The following is a 21,871-nucleotide window of genomic DNA, read 5'->3' as shown; positions in this document are numbered from 1 at the left end:
CCCGGTCAGTTCAGCCTGGGAAGAAAGTTGTATCTGGCAGAGTTATCCAAAGGGTTGGGATTCACAAGGAGTTAAAACAAGATGGGTCAAAAATCCAATAAACATCAAAACCAAAATTGTCTCAGGACAGAAAAAAAGTAAAAGATTTTGATGCTAGATAAATCTAATTTTCTTAAGATATTTTAAACCATATAATTCTGGAAGAGTAACGGGTTAAGAAAGATGGGGTTTTTTCAAGCTCGTATTTTAAAATGCAAGTTCTTCTTTAAGCAACCTGATTCTTATCTGTGGAGGTCAGGATGGCTGATTTGAGGTTCTCTCTTGCTTTCCTATCCCCCTCCCTCCCTCCCTCCCTCCCAGAAGTGTTTTGCTAGCATTATGGACAATTTTTTTCTGAATTTTTTTCTCAATCCTGTGTACATATCTTAATGAGAATTTAAGCTATTTTCTAATTTCATCCTTGCTTATCTGGTGTCATTGCAATTCAGCAAGTCTGTGGTTCCTCTCTGTTGTATCTTTTTGTTGACCAAAGACATGCTTGACTTCATTGTTGTTCTTCTTTTTGTGGACTCTAGGGCTGAAAACTGATATGATGTAAATAACCATATATAGAATTACTTACCAGTTAACCAGTAATGGTCCAACCCTCAGAGATCATCTGCAAAACTTCCACTGAATCACTTTCAAAACTCTGAGCATCAACCCCAGCAACACAATATCAGCTGCTGCTGCACCAGAACCCAGGAACTAAATATCAATGCCCTGAACATGAATGAGAGCTTGCAAATTAACAGGATGAGGCTTTTTTTCCCCACACTGGTGGGAAAAATCATGTGTCTTCCACAAATGCTTACAGTTTGTATGAGTAATGAAGCTACTTGCAGAGAGCTGTGAGTATTCCACAGTTGTAAAAATTCAATCACTTTTATTATGGGTTCTAAAAACGCTTTGTTGTCTAATTTTAGACACTTAAATTTGAAAAATGCTGGCTGTCATGTCTTTGCTTCTGTTGTGAGAACAAATTCATTAGCATTTGCCAAGTGCTTTTACTAAATGTTTGGACAGCTGTAGTACAAAAAATGCAGAACTTCATTATCCATATAAATATCTTCCCAGCATGCAAGTCCATTATTTCTTTAAGCTTTATTTCATTTCCAGGTAATGCAGAAAACACACTATGGCATGACTACTAAGTAATACCACTAGCCTTTCTTCTGCTAGCCATACTGAAGCCTCAAGAGTAAACTCAGCAGCTTCACTGTTTTTCATGAGAACCAACTGACCTTGCCAAATGGCTTAAATCTTGAGGTGCTTCCTATGTGTATATAGCTACCTAATTCTTTTCCATCTCCATCCCTCAACATTTCTTCTTGGAGTTAACTTAGATTTAACTTGGTTTCTTGAAATCTTAAATATCCAGTTCTTCCACATCATGCTTGGAAAGCCTGTGTGTAGCAAGTAATCTACAAATATGCTTAACAGTGGATCCACTAAATGAGCTTTTAGAAGAATTATTGTGTGGCTATAACTATGATTAAATCAGTATAGAACACAGGTCTACACAGAAAAATATCTGAAGTAGCTAATAAACAGCTGATTTTCATTTTATATTCAAACAGACGTGTTAGGCAATAAATGCATACCACAGGTGAACACACAAAAAGGATCCACAGTAAATGTTCTTTTTCTCTTTTCTTCTTTCCCCCACATTAAAAAAGAACACATATAAAACAGTAGAAGCACCACTCTGAATTACCTGCAATATCAAGAAATTACAAACAGTCCGGAATTGCTGTGCTGCACTAAGACAATTATCTTCACTTTTAAAAGTTAAGGGTAGTAGATTTTAGAAACGTCACCTTTTCATATTTCAGCATGGAAGATCTCCAGGTACATGTAGGACATTTATAAGAACTAAGTCTAAGAACCACTTGTAAGCTTGTAAGAATAACAGTTCTGCTCCACTGCTCAACTGTCTTGAATTAATTAAGGCTCTTCTACCTACAGTCTCTGTTTGAAAGAGAAACCACCTACCAGTTCTTCAGAAGGTACTTGGCTAACAAAACAGCCCAATCAGAGAGCAGACACAAAGTCTTGGTCTGGTCACTGAAGTCTGAGACACAAAGAAAAATAAATCATTCTGATACTACCTTGTCAGAGACTGTGGTACTGTAATGGCTAATCTGTTTTCATCCATACTCCCAATTCACTTCCAGAATAGCAAAGCAAAAACAGTAACATAAAGAGATTAGACAACAGAGTGGCCAAAAAGACAAAATAAGAGCCACAATCCACCTTTTCCTGCTAGTGTTTGATATTTCATTGACATATTTTTATGACAGGCAACTGTACTTTAGGTATAAATTAATTCCATACTCCTTTTCTTCTTTTTTTTTGACAATAATGAAATTTGTTACTCTTCCACAAGCAGGGACTATTTCTTAAACAAATTCACAATATTTGATAGCAAAACCAGTTAAAACTGCTGCTTTGGTTTAACATTATTTTTAATTTTTGAACAGAATTTATAAAGTTAAGAGTTATTGCCAGCCATTTTTGTACCAACCCTTGTTGGATCTTCCTCTTAGAACGAAGGAAGTTTAAACTTATGAAATGCTTGCAAACAGAAATACAAAGAGAATTGCTACAATCTCAAAACTCTCAGAAAAGCAATAGAAACTTTGCAATACTTAGGTCAATAAAGTACTTGAAGTGAATGCCAAAATTTTTACTTTAAAAGAGTCCATCTATAAGACAAACTATGAACAAGAAATACTTGTATGACCAAAAAAGTACAAGACATACACAGTGTGGATCTCCTTTCCTGAAAGACATTTTTAGTATCACAAGTACAAATGCTAAGGTTGAACTCAAAAGACCTTTGCTATGCAGACAAGTTAATGTAACTTCATAAAACTGTTTTAATAAATCAATGCAGGAATCAGCATGTTTGTTTCGTTTTTTAATCATGTATTTTTGTGGCATTTTTTAAGTTACTGGAATTGCTAAGAAGTATCTCTGTTGCTCTATCAAACTCTGAAAGAGTTACTTTGATTAGATGAAGTCTGCTTTGAGAGAAAGGTTTTCTGGGGTATCTGTGCTGGAGAACTATAATGAACAATCCAGTGTAAGAAGCTAGCAGCAAAAAGTTATATGCGAAACTGGTGGTTGAGTAAGATAGTCTTACAATTACACCTTTAAACTATGTAAGTGCCACTGGAGAAAAGTCATTAAAAATAGTCACGGACCTGACATATGAGCAAAATACGTAAGGTGCACCTAACCTAGAAGTACCTCTGACTAAGAGGTCAGAAAGTTTAGGAAATAACTTGAGAAAACAAAAACAAAAAACCCAACAGAACATTAAAATCTACCATCTCCAAGTGGAAGATATCAAGGGTACATTAAAAAAAAAATTTCATCTAATCTAAATAGAAATATGACAATTAACTGACAAAACATCCTGGTGGGTTTGCTTTGTTTTGTTTTGCTTTTTTAAAATGCATTAAAGCCTGAAAGCCATTAATAAAAGACTAGAAAATTCAAGTCTTTGTGATCATATCAATAACATTAGCTTTTTTTTCCCCCTCTCGACACCAACAGAAGTCTTCAAAATGTTTATATCTTCATTACTAGATGTAACAGTCCTATTTCAAAATCCCCATGTACTTTGTTGAAACCACTGGTTCCTTTAATTAAGCAACACTTAATTCTCAGCTTTTCAACAGGCTCTCAGAGTCCTGATTGTCTCAGAACAATCCTCAAAAAAATTTTGAGTAATTTCATCACATTTCTTAGTTTACTGCCCATGTTTAGCCTTTCTAATGTCATCAAGCAGGCCCTATCTAGCATCTGACTGAGAACTGCACAGGCAGGACCAGGCTCTCCAAGGCCATACAGCACTCAGCCACATGCATTCCTTTTACAGAAGAAAATCTGAAACTCAGAAAGTAACCTGGTGTACAAACGACTCTAGTCTCAGCCTTAATATAAAAAACTAGAGAATTCAATTACTAATACAAGACAGATATTTGAATTTGAATCCAGGAATGGAGAAGATGAGAAATCCACATTAGAAATTAGTCAGCTGTTGTTTGTTGGGAGGGGGTGGGATGGGGTAATGGTTCCAGATGCTGCAATGTCCTCATAACAAGGAGCTGAAACGTATAAGAAACAGAGCAGTTGTGTCTTAGCTCTACTTCAGAAGAGTAGAAAAAAAATCACAAAACAAGATGAAAATATGAGGAGGAACATCAGAGCGAGTGGGAACGATTTAAAGCCCGGAGGGACTTATATGGAGCCTACAATTTGTGGACTGTCATGTTATTCCATGTTTCACGTACCCTTATACATATATTTTTGTATTAACCCCCTTGGTTTCTGTTGTTCAGGGCTTGTCTGGACTTGCCCTCATGTTTTCCCGCCCAAAGTTGTTTACCACCTTGTTCCCTCCTGCTTTCCCGCTCATCCCACACTGATTGGCCAAGAAGTGCCACAGTGCAGAGCGAGCTCTCATTGGTCCCCGCTGCTTAACTCCTCCCAAGTTCCTCCCACTTTTCCTCATTCCTCAGTCCTGTGATACTCTGAGATGTCAATCCCATGCTCCGCCCCAGTTACCAGACCTCCCCTTACTCGAACCCTATATAAGTCCTTGTTCCAAGTGGCCATTGCACCTTGATCTTCTACCGTGTCAGAACCCTCTGTGCAGTGTCGCGTCCCTATTCCTTTTCCCCATCGGGCCGTGGCAAAAATATATCTATATCTTTACTGAATTCTCTTCTGAATACAATATATCTGTTGTACCGGATAAGGCAATAAGGTCCAGGTTTTCTTTGTATAAACATGTGCAAAGTAATATTTTAAGGTTTTCAAAAAATAAATTAGTGTTCTGTTCTCTTCTTGTTGTCCTTCCTTATCTTTTTGCTCTTTCCTGCTTGTCTAGATGATTCTTCCTGAAACGAAAAACAAGCATTTCAAAATTTAAACAATATTTTTGTAAACCACAACTATTCTCTCAAGGTAATAATTGAGAATTATTTTTATTATGAACAGTGTTCGTAGTTCACAAGGATTTATGAAAATTTTGAGTTGTATAATATTTATCCATTCAGTCTCGCTATTTAGAAATTTCTGCCTTCAGCAGTGATAAAATTATAGACGTAGCTACGCCAACACAATATAATATAAAAATAATCTCAGCCATTTCCACTCAGGGAAGAAGTTACCAGTATAGGAATAATTCTATAGCACTATACTGCAGAACTCCTCTTAGTGTGGATGTGGCCTCATCACAAGATACACCAGGACATTAAAACTGCTTTGCTTCCCTAAGTGAAATAAACCTCCAGTGGGAAAAACAAAATTTGGCCAATCCTGCTGGATCAACACTGTAATGCACAATTTACTCTGACTGCCAATTCTGAAAAACAAGACTTTTCTTTGGTAGGCATTCATTGCAAGCATTCCCCAAAATAGTGAAGGAATCTGACACTACATCTGACAAAAACACAAGACATTTTAATCTGTTCCTTTCTATTGCTCACACATGGGAAATGGACTCAAACAGGTTGTTTGAACTCTGATATTTTGAAGAGAGTTAGTTAAAAGAATACTTTCTCCAAGAGCCACATGCATGGCATTAGAATAATCATTAGCCTGAGTTCCATCTGTTATTTTTCTGATGGACACTGGTAACCAAATATGTTTGTTAATACACAGAAAAAAACCCCAGTCTGTTTTGTTAAAAATAGAAAAAGTAGGTATTTTTTGTCAAGAACATGAATCACCAAGTATATATAAGCACGTTTAAAATGGAAAAAGCAAATAACTGAAAAGTGGAGGGGGAGAAATGCCAAAGAATGCTCAGCCATAGCTACCTGAAATACTTCATATACAAAAAAACCCCTGACAGCTGCATACTTTTTCAATTATCCATTAGTAATTATTTCCTACTATCTGAAACTCTCTGTCATTAGCAATTACATACTATAATGTACATAGATATATGTAATATGGTTTTCTGAGGATGAAGAAGTGTTGATTCTGAGGATGAAAAAATGTTGAGAAACAAGAATGTGAGATTATTAAATGATCTGAGTCCTTTAACAAGTAAAATGCCATTCGAAGTCATTTGGAACTTTGTCTCCTGAATTATTTAAGCTCCCTTGGAACATTTTACCATAATTTTTTCTGTACCAGTAATGTTACTTCACTTGAATTCTTCTAGTCTGGATGTTTTTTTAATGGTGTCTATCATCTATAATTCTGAAAACTTCTTTGAGTCTAACAAAGCTTTCCATTTTGAAAATGCCTACTAGTTACAGAGATTCTCAAGCTCAGTCTGCCTGCAGACTAGAACTGGTGGCAGAGGGAAGCATTAGAAGTGGCAGCTTCCAGTTTTCTGAACACAGAAAGAGGCATTTCCCTTTATCATCCTCCCCCAGCTCTCAAATTCGTGTTTTGATCAATGTTCTCAACTGCTTCTACCCTTCTGCTGCACACCTCACGCTTACAAAACAGGTCACTAGCTTCCCTGGAAGTTCTCTGCACTGATCCTGTTAGTGCATCAAAGCAACCCAAGGATGATACACGTTGTACTACTTTTCTTCTGGCTTCACCTAGCAGGGAAAATTCACACAAGTTCACATGCAAACGCCCTTCTAAGGGGCAGAAACTTACCACTGAAGGCACATAGTCATATTCCACAAGTACGTTTCTTGCACAATTGTTTATATGTTTGAAACGATCTGGTCCTAAGAGAATACCTCCATACCAGCGGGATACCACAACTAACACGTTGTGGACATTCAAAATCTGTGAATAACAGAAAGAAATAAAAGTTGTTCTTTTTTAATCGAACTAGTTTTACTATTGGCGCCAATATTAAATGTAAAAAAAGTTTACTATCTTGCATTTTTATGAAGGCCTTACAGTCAGGTCTGTGGCCCACATAGGTTATCAGAGAGTAACAAAGAATGACTAGTCAGCAGTTGTGCTTAAGTTTCCCTCTCCAAGCTCCTATCCAAAGTTAAATGCAAAAGTAAAACGAGTCCGTGTATCCCTCAGAAAGGGCACAAAGCTATCTCATGCACTACCACTGCTCATCTATGTGCCAAAAGCTTCAGGCATTACTTAAAGGGAAAATAACTGAAAATTACGTTTCTTATTGTTTGATACGACCAATTATTATTTCCAGAGAACCACTATTATTAAGCAAATTGTCTATCCACATTTTTAGAAGTGTTGATGGATGAGGCTCATAACAGTCAGGGCACAGGCATTATTCATATGGATAGCAAAATGCAGCTAGTACTGTTAGCATGTCCATGTTAACAACCATTAATCGTCTTCATTAAGGAGAAAAAAATAGATATTTCACTAATTTGAACAATACTATTACAAGAGTCTATCATTGTTTGTGAAAAGAGAAATATTCTCAGAATTTTAAAATGAAAAGGATAATAAAAAAAAGAAAAAAGGATTGGGGCATGTGCTGTGACAGGCATTTTCTACTCTTCCTTTAGGTATCAGCCATAAAGTCTATTTATAGCAACTGTTCAAAGTGAACAGGATGGTATTAATCTAAAATACAGTTTTTTGTAATCAAAAAGAGCTGTCTTAAGTGCTAGGTTTATCTGAAATAGGATTAGATTTCTATTGCAAAAAAAAAAAAAGAGCTACAAGTACAGAAACAATAAATGTTTTAAATCACCTAATCTTCATACCCATATCAGATGTCATAAGAGCTCATAACAAAAAAACTACAAGATCTACGAACATCTAGAAATCAGCCCATAAACTATTTCAATCTTTTTCTATGGCTGAAAATTGCTCTTTTCTGATCCCTACCTTAGTATTCTTCCAAAACTAAAATATTCCCAGTAACTAGGACTACAGATGGAGAGAGATCATCCATATAATTTAGATACATCCACATTTGAAAGGAGATACTTCACGTCACTTTCTAAACTGCATTTTTATGGAATATTAAGTGCTTAGACACTCTAAATCTGACAGCTTTCAAAAGTATATATAACCAAGCTGAGAACAAGCTGATAAGATCAGAACAAACTAAGGTACAGTAACTGCCAAATTCTTTCTTTACATAATTTTCATAACAATAATGTTTTCACTCTTAGCACATATACTTGCATATATTGCGCAACCAAAGTTTTCCTTCCCAAGTCTGGGTTGAGGTTGAAAAAGTTCTAAATTAAAAATGTCAAAATAGTTCCATCAATTGTATTTTTTTCAGAAAAAAAAAAATTTGTGGGGAAAAAAAGTCTCCAGGAATAAGACCATAACACACTAAGCAACAAAATATTCAAGCAAGAAAAGCATGGGAAAACAAAACTGTTGTGAAGGTGACATCAATCGAAAAATAAAAATCAAACCCAATATTTTATCTGCTCATACTGCTAAGTGTCTTGAGGAACATCATTAAGATGTACCCAGACAAACTCTGTAGTTTATGATATTTTATTTATAGTTCTACTAGGGCTGGCATCATGAACCAAAATTTATCAATCTCAAGTCACATTTAGTAGCACCTTTGGTGAGGGAATATTATTTCAACAGATGAAAACTAAAATATAAACAAGTATGAGAGTTAAGGACACAGAACCTTATCAAAACAATTTAACTGCTTCACTCCCACTACCTTTTGTTCTTGAAGTTCTACTGTGCAAGTTCATATATATGTCTTTCTATTATGCATACTCGAGGAAACAGCATCAGCTTCTTCCAGTCTTCATTTTCTATATACCTTACACCACATGGTATGCATAGGAATCAAAACTTAATTATCTCTTAACACATTCAAACTATTACTACCACCTATGAAACACCACTCATTCTATAATCTGAGCCTTGAAAAAATACTCCAGTCTGTGTTTTTCCCTTCACCTTTAAGAAAGCAAACATCTGTTTGACTGCAGCAGAGCAAGAATTAAAATAATTTTTTATTATTATTACAATTATTTACAATTATATTACTACAATTATTTACATTGTAGTGATTTTTAAAATCTGTTCAAGATTTCTAGAAGTCAAATATTAATTTCTAGAACCTGCATGAGATGAAGAAGACGTCCACCTGCTGCTGTCTCTCCATCATCTTCACAATCCTGTAAGAAAGTCTGCTTATCTTCACAGTATATTCTTGGAAAAAAAAACAAAATAGATTAAAAAAAAAGTCAATCAACTAACATCTTTATATGATTAATAAAGTCTCAGAGATCTTTCATACATATATGTATCAATTATAATTCTCTACTAACGACATTTACATGAAAACAGGATGAGGGTTAAGGTAAACCACAAATATTTATCTGTACTGTAGAACAAGTTTTGAGAAGCTTTTACACAGACTTTAGCTACTTCAGGTTAACTCCAGAGTCATTACCAGCATAAAGTCCCTAAACAGGAAAATCCTCAGGTTTTTAGTCTAATAATTACACCTAGCTGAAGCCAACTATATCAGATACAGGTTCAAATTATGGTACAAACCCATAAGTGGTAAGAACTTGGACAAAAACATCACAAATAATTAGTTAGGTCTGTATTTCAGCAGCAACATGAAACTGTTCCTGAAATTCATCTTCAGATTATCCATGTCATCTCCTTTCTCAGGGAGCACTCCAGGAAACTTTTAGATATATTGCTTCATATAAAGAACAGTTGCACAGGTCTAATTTTCCAGAAGTAATGCACAGAGGTCTACTGTTTGTTACCAACTGATTTTACAACTTCTGAACTTACTAATACACAGGTGACACAATGAGAAAGAGGCTTCTGGTACTAGATGACAAATAGGAAGCAGTAAGTATGTGTCTGTTGCTTTTTTGAAGTGTATTTGGATAGTATAAGTGAAAGAAGTCAGATCATCATCTGCAACAACAGAAACCCCTCTTTACAGAAACTCTTTACTTACTTTTACTTTTTGGTAAAATAAGCTTTCACTTGCTCTCATTTCATGTTTCATTAGGATCACACCAGGATTGGCATGAATGGATCAGCATCTATACTGCTTTTTCAGATGACTGGTTCCTCCAGTAAGGAAAGGGCTCCCTTTTACTGTCACATTCCTCAGAAAACCTGCATTGCTATCTGGACTGAGACCGATTGATTTCACATAAGCTGTGTTTACAAAAGTTGCCAGAGGCAGACCACTGCCAAATTAATTTTTACCTGTTTCTCATTTTCCCTGAAGTTTCTTGTATTTCAGCTGAAACTTCATATGCCAGATGTCTGCATCAGGCTTTCTGTTTCGAGTCTTATTTCAACTGACCATTTTCACCTATTTCTAAATATAAGGTTGGGGGGAAAAAAAAGTTACTTCATCCGAGTAAAAACACATTTAGTTCAGGATGATGCAGCATTTCCATGCTCAGACATACTATACAAAGTATACCAACACATGTTCAAATCCACTTTTTTTTTTCTATTTCTAATGCTGCTTTACTATCTTATTTCCTACTGTATTTTCTGCTTTCTTGACCTCAAAGTAAAGCCTGCACTACCATTCAAGTAAGAAACCTATTCCCTTAAGGATTTAACAGGAACGAATTTCCTTCTCGTGCCCTGCACTCATTTGTCAAAGAATGCTAAAAAAAAAAAAAAAATAATTAAAAAAAAAAAATCACTCTTTGCATCTCACCGGTATGCATATATGTTGTGAGTAGCGCTTGCAATCTTCTTGTTCTCATATAATTTTTCAAGAACTCTTTTTACCTTAAAAAAAAACGGAAAAACCCTTCCTTTAGTAACAGGGATTTCATATACACATCTCAATATCACTGCAAAACAAACATCTCCTTCTCAGTACATATACAAAACAATTTTACGTTTTGACATAAAATGAATTATATATTCACTGTGTTAACTCAAGAAGCTGCTTCTCAGTACCCTCATGTTTGTTTCCAATCGTTTTTCTGGGATGCTGAAAACAGATGCTCCTTGAATTTGTACATTGTATACAGTCACATTATTGATGAAGATATATAAGTGTCAAACTGATTTACTAAACAGGAAAGACAGTAAATTTCAGAAAATATTTTTAATCAGTATTACGTATAAGTAATTAACCTGATTATTTTTCCAACTATAAGATTAAGCTGGAATAGAACACAACTCGAATATACCACTACACACTGCTTTTACTTATTTCACTAAAAATGTGATGTTTAGAAAACCTTACTATATTTCACTTTGAGTTTTTCCCAAACATGGGTTTTTTTCAGTTTCCATTTCACAGAAAGAATAACAAAAAAAAAGAAAAGGTTCTATTAGGGGTCTGGAAGTGTCAGTATTTCCCAGGAAATATTTCCATCATGTCCATTCTTCTGCTCTTAAGAATTACCAAATTCAAAACATTAATCAGTATAAGTCCATCTTACGCTTCTAATTAAACAAGCTAGCAATTGTTCAAGCCTTTCCAATGGTCTAGCAAAAAGGAGAGCTTACGATTAAGGCATCGTTTTAGTACATAATGCAAAACATTACTGAAGTTGAGGAAATTTGGGAAAACACGTCCAGCAAGTAAATTGCCTTTCATTGCAAGGAAAAATGTCTCTGAGGTGTAATCAACAGCCATATTTAATATCTGTCTTAGCTGTACTGTGCTATTTCCAATTTTGCTTGAAGAAATTCAACCAACAAACATCACCTCAAATATAAGATACCTCAATGAAAAAATTGCTATTATTAGTTAAGAACATTTTTTCAGACACCTGTCTTCTCCTTATTTTGAATATTTAAGAAATTCAACTTAATACACTCTCATAAATGTGGACAATACACGGACTTAGGGTACAAATCATATGAAATGATCATCACCTTTGACATTACTTATTTGCCAGCTACCAGGTTCCTAAAAACATACTTTAAAGATTCATTCTGTGTCTGTATTAGCAATGAACCTCGAAGACAGACATCTTAAGCCTAAGCAACAATTTATCCTTTTCCATGATGTAGCTCCTGAGCATTTCTGTTCCTCCTGTTCCACTCTCTAGTATTCCTGCTTTAGGGAAATAAGGGATGTGATACATCAGAATGTGTCAGTGAGGCACATGTTCATAAAAGACACAAGATGTTTAAACAATAACTCAGTTCTTAGTCCCATTCAATGAAGGAGTTCACACTGTACTCTGTACACTGTCTCAAAATATTGATGAGTATCACTGCATCACACAGATTATGCAGATAAAGTTGATAAAGAAGCCAGTTTTCACTACAGCTGTAGTGGTTACTCCATTCCTCATCAATTTTGACTTTCTTTCAGAAAAATTAGTCCATACCACAGTAAAGCTTCCCTGCAATCTGAAGACCAATCACCTCACACAGTAAGACTCTCGCAAAACAAGACGGATTTGACACTTTGGGGAACTGCTCTATCTTTATACTAACTATATACCAATAAGCCTTGACTGGAAATTCCTGAGCTTATTGAGTATTTGTTGTCTTCAAAAAAAAAAAAAAAAAAGTCATGAAAGAAGAATGTCAATTAAGAACATCTTTGTATGCAAAAGGCAACTCACAAATCTGCTTTAAGAGAGTCCTACTCCTTGACACAGATCTATCCTTCTGCAAACCGCTGTCCATGGGTACAGACTTCCTCATGTGTAGGAAAAATTTTACCCATAAATCATGATAAAAGAGCAAGAGTATTTAAAATGGAAAAAATTACATTAACCCACTTATTCTGATTTCCTCCCTTTCTAAAGCAACTCTTTGAGTTCAAACATATATTACATATAAAATAACCACTTAAGGCAGAAACAGCTGTGGCACAAAAATCTAAATGAATGTACAGTGTATGTGAACTTGAAAGGTCAAAGTGCTCCCGGAAGATGCAGGGATTTAAAGACCCAATCTTATATCCATACTGGGCAAATTAATGAAAGAATTAAAAACAACAAAAAACCACCACAGACAGATTAAAAAGCTACACCTTTTGTATAGAGAAATATAACTCAATACCCTGTCACCATTCTTTCACAGTCACTGACCATGTAGTAGACTTAGCTCACCTGGAATTTCCAAAAAGCATTTGACAATATCTCTTACCAAAAATCCTTAAAATAAAACGTAAAATTGGATAAAAAGGAAGAGAAAAATCTTCTCAAGGTTTGACTCTCAGTTCATAATAAGAAAAGATGAGTAGCTTCCCCACTGAACAGAGATGATCAAAGGAGGCTGATCACAATAGATGCAAAGTGATGTACAAAGTAACTCAAAACCCCTCTCAAGTAGGTCTCGATGAAGATTTACTTATGCATTATCCAAGCATGTTTTTGAATAGAATTGCTTTCTGAGGGATGGAAAACATTTATAAATTCACATTAATTAATCTTCCAATTAACACATGATAGACTCGGGAGCTTCCAAATATTTTACGATAAACTTGCCATCACCCAGAAGTCAAATTACAATGTTCTTATTCTCTTACATCTACTGAACATAACGGTAAAGAATAGCAGGAAGTACTGCAGAGCTGTTATTTAGAGATATTCAGCTGAAAGCAAGAAGCTGGTGACTACTCAGACAACGTTAGCACACAAAGATGCAGAGACAGACAGACAGACAGACAGACAAACATACCTGGCAAATTCAAAGTATTCCAGTAATATTTTGTCAAGCTCAAAATACAGGCAAAAGGAGAAGAACTGATTTCTACTAACTTGTCTGGTTGTCACCACTGGAGCCAGATGTGCCTGGAAAGTACTCCTTCGATCTGTGATTGGGTTTCCGTGATGTATGGGTGGCAGTTCTTCATCTATTGATCACAAACAAGAAAGTGTTTGTTTTCTTTCAGGAGTACAAAACCAATAATGTATACAGCTGTGTAAGTAAAAAATGTCTCGAGTTTTAGAAAGGGATTTGTTAAAATGACGGACATGACATGACAAACAGAACAAGTAAAAATATGCTGGGTTATTTAATGACTGTTATCAAACTTTATTATGATTTTATTGTTACTAAATTTTCTCTAAAGTTGGGTAGAATAGCAGAATCTTCAAGCCTCTCCTAGATTATTTCAACAGAATTAACATGAGCATACTTTTTACCTTCCTGACTTTCAGATGTCATGTAATTTAACATTTTAATTGGATCTTCCTGAATGGGTTCATAGTCTAGGAGAAAATCTTCTCCATCATCTTCATCAACTTCTTCACTGGTTTTCTTAATATCCGGTTCTATTACAATATAAGTAGTAGAATTTATTACACATTTTTTGCAAGAAAAGCAAAACAAAGTTTCAAACTCTTTGAAATCTAGAGTTCTGGTATTTAGATTTAGAGACAAGTTAATACATCACAGTCTGATTTCTACTGAGGGTCTATGATGTGGTGATAATGCAGTTTTTATAACAAGTATTTTCCATAAAAAAGCAGAGGGGTGATAAAGCATGTTCAAAAGGTCTAGAAAATCATTAGATATAATAAGTAGAAGCTATAAAGTTGCAGTCAAAATACCGAAACTTCCAACACTGTCAGTAAAATTTTCACTTCTCAGTATCCACTCCTTCAGTCACCTCAATGAAAACTAACTTCTTAAATGTCCATGATGCAGCAACAAAATGCTCAGTTTATTGAAAGACTAAAACCAGACCTTACTATGAAGCAACACTGACAACAGAATTTATTTTCCTCTTCAGTCTTTTATTCCTCACAGGACTAAGCTAACATCCATGACACAGAAAAGTACTTCTCTTACCTTTTGCCACATGTGCATGCACACGTCACTCACACATTTCACAGTAGTTTAGCATTTTAATGCACAAAAACCCCTCCATCATTTTTTGAAAGAACTGTGAATTTACACAGACTAGGTAAGAGTAACAACAGAAAAATCACTGCAATTCTAGTGATCGTGTACTTCTCATCCCTATACAGTAAAATACAATTAAGAAGGAATATTTGGTCATTTTTCTGCATATTCCAGTGAAGTTTATCTTCTCTTGAATTCTGATCCTCCAACAGTGCACTCAATACCAGAAATTAATTACTGACATGAATAATTCCTTTGCAAAACAGAGGACAATGCATGATGTACTGTGTGCAGCACTGTCCTTTCATGCAAGTAATTTCATTCCTGAGGGAACTGAGGACTGTGTTCTAGTTCAAAGGCCACATCCTTTTCTCTACTGCTTTTTAAAAAGGGAAGCTATCACTATAAAACAGTAACCATGACACTTGAGACTGTTTTCTGATATGTAGAGCCAATACAAAATTGGACATAAACTTTAACTTGGACTGAAATTTACTTTGCAGTGGAACACAAATAAACTGAAAACCCCGATGTTTTCTGAAGTACCTGGCTCTGAAGATTGTGCCTTTTCTATCAGAACTTCTCGTATCTTCTCCACCCATAAATACAGTATACTTTCACCAAGGTTCTGTCTGGAAGTAAAAACCCACAGAAAATGAATAATCATTTTTGCAGATTTCATTCGGAAAGCACACCAAATAACATACAGATTTCAGACACACAGAAATAGAACATAATAAGCTGGTGAGATAAACAGCTTAGGCAGGCTTGTGGAAAGTTCTGTTTCAGTACTTCACTGAGCAAAACACGGTATCTGCGTTGTTACATACTCTTTGTGGCTTGTTTTACTTATTTATTAACATTAAAAGCACAAATGATGGAGGGAAACAGGAAACTGACAGAAACTTTCTGACCACAAAGCAAAGGGAAAGCAACTGTGGGAAGAGTAAGTCAGACAGACCTCAGTATTTTCAAAAGAATACTAAGCTACAATGTCCAGACTTAGAGCTTACCCTGGATCAGTTTTCTCTACAAAAAGCACTGTACTGCCAGTGGTGAGCTCCTTCAGCTGCTCTGCAGCTGTAGGGGACTCTCTCCTCATCAATACGGCTGAGGTTGACCTCAGTGGACTGTGACAGGAGGTCAGTGGCAGCAGACACAATGGAACATTGGACTGATATACTACATTTTGGGTAACAAGCAGACCTACAGGACAGAGAGGTAAAGATTTAGGTCTAGGAGTCTTCAGTCAGGGGATACAGATGTGTATTAAGGCACTGGGGGAGGATGGAACGAACGTGTTCTATATATGCATATTTGGAATTAAGAAATGCTTCCTTTATGTACAGCAAACAACTCAAAATACATTTCAAATGGTGTCCTACAAAGCTGTCTTCACAATTTTAGTTTGTTTATGAATGATGCATGTTTGTCTCCAAACCAAAATTAAAGATTTAGGGCCATATGTAACTCAAGGTTTCTCATTAATTTTATTCTTACTGCCACCACCTGGGCACCATGTAAATGACAAAATAACAGCTTTAAACTCTCACTCAGCTTAATGTATACAGCACTACTGCTGGAAACAATCAAATTCAAATAAACATACATATTTTAAGAAAAAATATTCAAGCAAAAATAAGGAATTTATAAACTCGTAGCTCTGTCTTCAAAATCTGGACAGACTCCAGAATAATTCAACACCTTGATCTCACACTGCTTTTCTTAAAGAAGCACTGCCTTAAAACCTGAAGACCTAGATTTTTTTTTTTTTTTTAGCGATGGAATAAGAGAGATTAGACAACAAATAAAATTTTTCAGTTTTGTAAAGTAAATAGCAATTTCTCCAGCTACAACCCAATTTCAGATTCTGAAGTTGTAAATTACATTTACTCTAAAAAGTTACCTTTCTATGCTGCTATTTTTTTTGTCACTTGTGTCTAAGCCACTAAACAAAGCTTTCTGTTGGATAAAAATCTTACCAGAAGAATATCTGGTTAAACACAGTTATTTGTTATGTTTTTAAGAACTTTTTGTCTCCCAAAACAAACTCGTGATCTATAACTACCCACTCTTTACACATCCTTAAGAAGACCCAGCGATCAATAGTATAGTTCATACTGCTTTAGATTGCAGAACTCTACAACTTAGATCACGAGGGACTAGAGACATGGTCAAACACACAATGCAAATGATGCAGAGTACGTTTATCCAACAACCACTCAGACACTGAATAGATAAAAGGCTTTCACAAATACTGTGAAAGTCAGTGACTACTCCAGGTTTTTAAACAGTCTAAAATGACATATATGGCCTAAAGTACAAACATTCACTTCCTGCTGAACAAACAAAAGTGAGAGACCAGCAAGGGCTCTGAAGAGCAGCTGATACAGACGGAAGGGAACCACAAGGGACTAAAGTAGCACACTCTAACAGCCTACAAGACTGCAGAGGTGGGGAACAAAAAAAAAAGAAAAAAAAACCCTTTCACAGCCATGCTCACAGTTCTCACATGCCAACTTGTGCCAGATGCTCAGGACATTTAAAGAATCACCTACAGCAGCTCTACCTGTGGTACAGACTTCATCAAATCCTTTGAATCTGGACAACATTGAGGACAATCTCTGTCCTTTTTCCTCCACTAAAAAACTGTGGTGAATATGATTCCATAGAATTTTTGCCTAAAATCCTTGTGCATTTTTAACACTTCAAATTCAATTTTACTTGCTTAAATTATCTGTTGCTTAATTAGCTAAGAAACACAGTTAATCAAAGTAACTGAGTAATTAGATAAAAACCCATTATGCAAGCTAAGTGCTCCCTTCCTTATGGCATTAAAAAAACATTTCTTATGCAAGATGTTCAGATTTCACTATCTGGGGCATGACTGTGCTTCCTTATGATGCATTTTCATTTAATTTATTTTACATTATATTTCGGATCTGAAAGAAATAAATAAACCATAAAAAATAACATTTATTACCCCAATTTCACAGCAATTTAAAAATATATAATTTGAGTATTTCTAAATGGTCTGTTTATTCTCGTGCATTCATTGTGCCTTGTTGTAAGCTGCACACTGTGATAATAAACAGTCCATGATGATCCAGACTCCAGTTAATAGATTCTGCATGTGTTTGTTTTAAAACTTAATTATCCCTTAGCTTTTAAGAAAAAATGTGCTCCAAGACACAAACAAATGTTTTCACATCCTGTGCTTTAACATTCAAATGCAGAATAGCTGCAGAAATCTCATACTTGATAGCAATAAACAATCTCATAGATTCCAAAGGGCATCTATTCTATTAGGTTTCAAAATGAAAGCTTCTATCCTTATCGAAAATCAGGTCTAAACAACATAAAAGAGATTTCTCAGAGTTTAACACAATTTGTTATTGTAAAATGATTACTAAATATACTGCAAACTGTTAAGATTGATAAAAAACTTGCTCTGTCTATTGCAGCAATCACTTCACAACTACTAGTTAATGCAGGTACTTCAAAAGCATACACTGAGCAGGGCATGGAACTCAAAATACAATGTATCCTTTTACTATATTCCACAGTCTCGAACTTACAGATATATTTCTTCCAAGCTATTTGCTAGTTCCGTATAATCTTGTCCTCGAAGCCAAGGAGCACTAAAATGAAAAGAAATACAATAAAAATTGTGCCATATGCTGCTTCCAACATTCTAAAATAAGTGATAAACACCTTGAAAATATAAAACATCAAGATTTCAGCTGTAAACATTTTGGGAATAGCACAATCACTCAGTTCTCCTTCAAGACACCTAACCTGGGCTGCCTTTTCTTACCTTAGTTAAAAAAGCTGGACTCATTGTTCATGGAAGACCATTGTCACTCCAGTGTCACCCTAAGTATTATTTGTTGACCCTTCCAAGTCCTTCAGCACCATAGTATCTACTATATCTAGAATGACCTTTCAGTTTTGTACTATTGTCCTCCTGGTCTCATGTTAAACTTCAAACTTTGCCTGAAGTTTATTAGCACTACTTTGTATTGCCTTGTCAATACTCCTGACCAAAACTCAGTAGATATGTGTGTGCCACACCCTGCAGGTCCTTCTATCATCCAAATCAGGGACCTGGCTTACACATTCCATTCCCATCTTGTTTACCTGCCAGAAGACAAAGGGAGAGCAGGGAAGGAAAAAAACCAGGAAGATGGCACATGCCAGGGCTCCATCCTCTGAAAAGCATTCCTTACCATCTGAAACAAGGATCCAGACAAGAGGGGTACATCCAATGACACATCAGTGTCTAACACAACAGGCAGCTGCCACCTTAACTCTACAATCTCACTGCTGCCTAACCACAAAATAATGCTGCAAGAATTAGAGTTGAGGGAAGAGAGAAAACTTTCATAGGGAGCTCTGTAATTTTAACTTAGGAGAAAGAACAGAATATTCTTGCTGGAAACATCCCTCGTCCCCTGTATACTTTAATTTGAAGAGTCATCTTAACTAAACTTCCACTTACATGGTAAACAATCAACAGTGGTAATTCAGGAAATACAAATGTTTGCAAGAAAATTTCACCTACTTGAGTTGATAAATGGGTGGCTCTTCTGTCGGATATCCTGGTGGCAAAATCACCTGAAAGAAATACAGAAAAAGTATTCATTGGACTACTCCTCTCAGCTAGCTGAGCTTTACTGAAGGACTCTGATGTCGAGCACTAGAACTACAACTGGTGTTACAAATGAAGCAAACAGTTGGGTATGTTGATATAGAATTACAAGAACATCTGAATATCTGTATTTAGAATTCCGGTAATGGTAACGCATACAATTATATTTCATGGTGCCATTTTTAAGGATGCAAAATAAAGTATGGAAAAAATTTGAAAGAAGCTGCACACATGGTTACTGGACTTAAATAAGTGGCACCACATTTCCATAAGTAGACATGTCAGTGTTTCTTGCACTAAGAAACTTATTGCTTTCCGTGCTGAAGACATAAAGTAACGAGTTACTCAATTAAGTTGGTCCAAATTTTGTTTTGTGAAGCAACTGCAGCAGATTCGCTGAGGTGCGCTACACAAAGTCAATGTTAAATATTTTTCAGAAATTAGTCTTTGGAGAAGCACACTGAAATGTTTTTGCCAGGTGTGGAATTAGGATATGTAACTACAAGCACATCGATGTGTTACAGGAAAACAATCACTGAGAAGTCTTATCACAGATTCCAATTTAAGCTTCTTAACCCACCTTAGTAAATAATGAACCGTATTTAGAATGGTTTCATGCAGCACACATTTTCACCTGCCTCAGTCCAACTGCAAATTTTGTGCTAAACTCTTTACCACTATACCTGCAAACAGAGGGTCCATTTTGGTTGATCCAGACAATCACTAATCTTAATGCAGTAGATTTTTTCATCTTCATCAACAACACACCAATCTTCACCATAGATGGATGAAAGGGCTTCAATTTCATCAATCTAGAAGAAAAAACCCCAGACCATTATGCAAAAATAAATAACTCCCCCACAAAGCCCACTCACAGTATTTTTTAAATCTTGCTCTTCTACAGGTTACTGACAGATGTGACAAGATTCACTTTACTGGAATGCTGTAAGTACTGGGGATTCAGTCCTGATTCACAGTTGCGCCTGGGGAGGTTTAGGTTGGATATCAGCAAGAATTTCTTCACAAAAAGGGTGATTAGACACTGGAATGGACTGCCCAGGGAGGTGGTGGCATCACCGTCCCTGGCTGGAGGTGTTTAAGAAAAGACTGGACATGGCACTGAGTGCCATGGTCTAGTTGACACAAGGTGGTGTTGGGTCACAGGTTGGACGATGATCTCGATGATCTCAGAGGTCTTTTACAACCCAGGTGATTCTGTGATTCTCTAGGTAACTTCTCAGTTCTCCCACGCACAGTTCTCCCACGCACACACCAGCTTTTGCATTTCAATGGATAATCACTTTCAGCAGTGACAAGGTGATCAAAGTGACACGGAACAGCGACAACACATTCCCGCAGCTCCCTATCCGTGCAGCTCCCGATTGGGTCGGACCCCTGCAGGGGAAAGAACCCCCGAGGGCTCGACACTAAGCTCTTCCTGAGGAAGAGCGGGTACTCGGCAAATTCCCATAAAAAAACCGGAGAGCCTCCTTCCACACAGAAACCAAACACCTGGAACGGGTCCTTGGTGCGAACGCGCCACCGCGGGCGCGGAGCCGCTCACGGGGCCGGGGCTCACCAGAATCCCCCAAATCACCGCTCTCCTCGCAGCCCCCTCGCCCCCACCCCGGCTCACCTGCTGCTGGGCCCTTCCCGTGTCACTGGCCGCCATCGGGACACAAGGGAAGGGAGACGAGGAGGAGGGAAAGGGGGAGGGAGCCGCCCGGCGCCGGGCCGTGTGCGCAGCTGTGACCGTGACGCCGCCCGCCCGCCCTTCCGCCGGAGTACTGAGGGCGCGGGTACTCGGTCGGTCACGGAGCGCCACAGAACCCGCGTTCTACTTCTCTGGTAGACTTTCGCCTTATTCCTTACGCCCCGTTTTGAAAATATACTGTGTGAACACTTATGTTTCAGTGGCGATTTTACTGATGCAGCCGTTTTCACCCTACGTTTATGAGACCCCGGAATGAGCGATTGACAAAACTGCGTTATTTCTTCTAAAAATTATTTTAAAAGGATCATAGGTGTTCCAAGCAGTTTTCGTTACAGCTCTAGAAATTAATTTCTTTTATTTAACATCGACAAGTTTAAGACATCTCTTTAGAGAGAGCACTGATCAGTAAAGATACCTTTTGGCTTGTGTGCAAAGCATGCATGTCACCTTTTTTTGTGTTTTTGTAGTTCATGTTTTCTTCCAGTGTGATTTTATGCTGACACAGTCATGAGGAATTCAAGTTAATCTTTGTTTTCCTCTTTCTCAAAAGCTTGGAGAATTCCTGGAGAACAGGATTAGAGTTCAGAAGGATTGTGACAATCAGGACAGGCGTTATAAAGACAAAATCAAAACAAACAACCCATCAAGAAACCCCACCCAAAACAAGACAAAAAACCAAACAAAACCACCTAAAAAAAAACCAACAGAAAAAAAATCCAAAAAAAAACCCCAGAAGC

The 21,871-nt window shown here is 36.6% G+C and overlaps 1 protein-coding gene across 1 annotated transcript; it reads right to left on the bottom strand.

Moving 5' to 3' along the window:
- Nucleotides 1–4,751: 4,751 nt before the first annotated feature.
- Nucleotides 4,752–21,179, bottom strand: IMPACT (impact RWD domain protein). Its single transcript, XM_027638773.1, has 11 exons — nt 21,057–21,179; nt 20,104–20,232; nt 19,334–19,386; nt 18,348–18,410; nt 15,316–15,401; nt 14,067–14,195; nt 13,680–13,774; nt 10,658–10,731; nt 9,069–9,159; nt 6,679–6,813; nt 4,752–4,952 (listed from the first exon to the last, which is right to left on the bottom strand). Exons 1-11 carry the CDS (start codon nt 21,090–21,092, stop codon nt 4,881–4,883), a joined length of 963 nt encoding a protein of 320 aa, XP_027494574.1. The 5' UTR covers nt 21,093–21,179; the 3' UTR covers nt 4,752–4,880.
- Between the last annotated feature and the right edge of the window lie 692 nt (nt 21,180–21,871).

This window comes from Corapipo altera, unplaced genomic scaffold (assembly GCF_003945725.1).
Source record: "Corapipo altera isolate COAL_440 unplaced genomic scaffold, ASM394572v1 49, whole genome shotgun sequence".
Lineage (NCBI taxonomy): Eukaryota > Metazoa > Chordata > Aves > Passeriformes > Pipridae > Corapipo > Corapipo altera.
Note: the sequence above shows the minus strand (reverse complement) of the source record. Positions and strands in the feature narration are given on the sequence as shown.

Bases quoted from the DNA above. Each gene is read 5' to 3' on its own strand.
- IMPACT (XM_027638773.1), bottom strand. From the start codon at position 21,092: ATGGCGGCCAGTGACACGGGAAGGGCCCAGCAGCAG. The intron at 10,732-13,679 runs GTTAGTAGAAAT...TTTTTTTTTAAG, and splicing joins CAGTGGTGACAACCAGACAA to GTAAAAAGAGTTCTTGAAAA. The intron at 4,953-6,678 runs GTAAGTTTCTGC...TTTTCGTTTCAG, and splicing joins ATGACTATGTGCCTTCAGTG to GAAGAATCATCTAGACAAGC.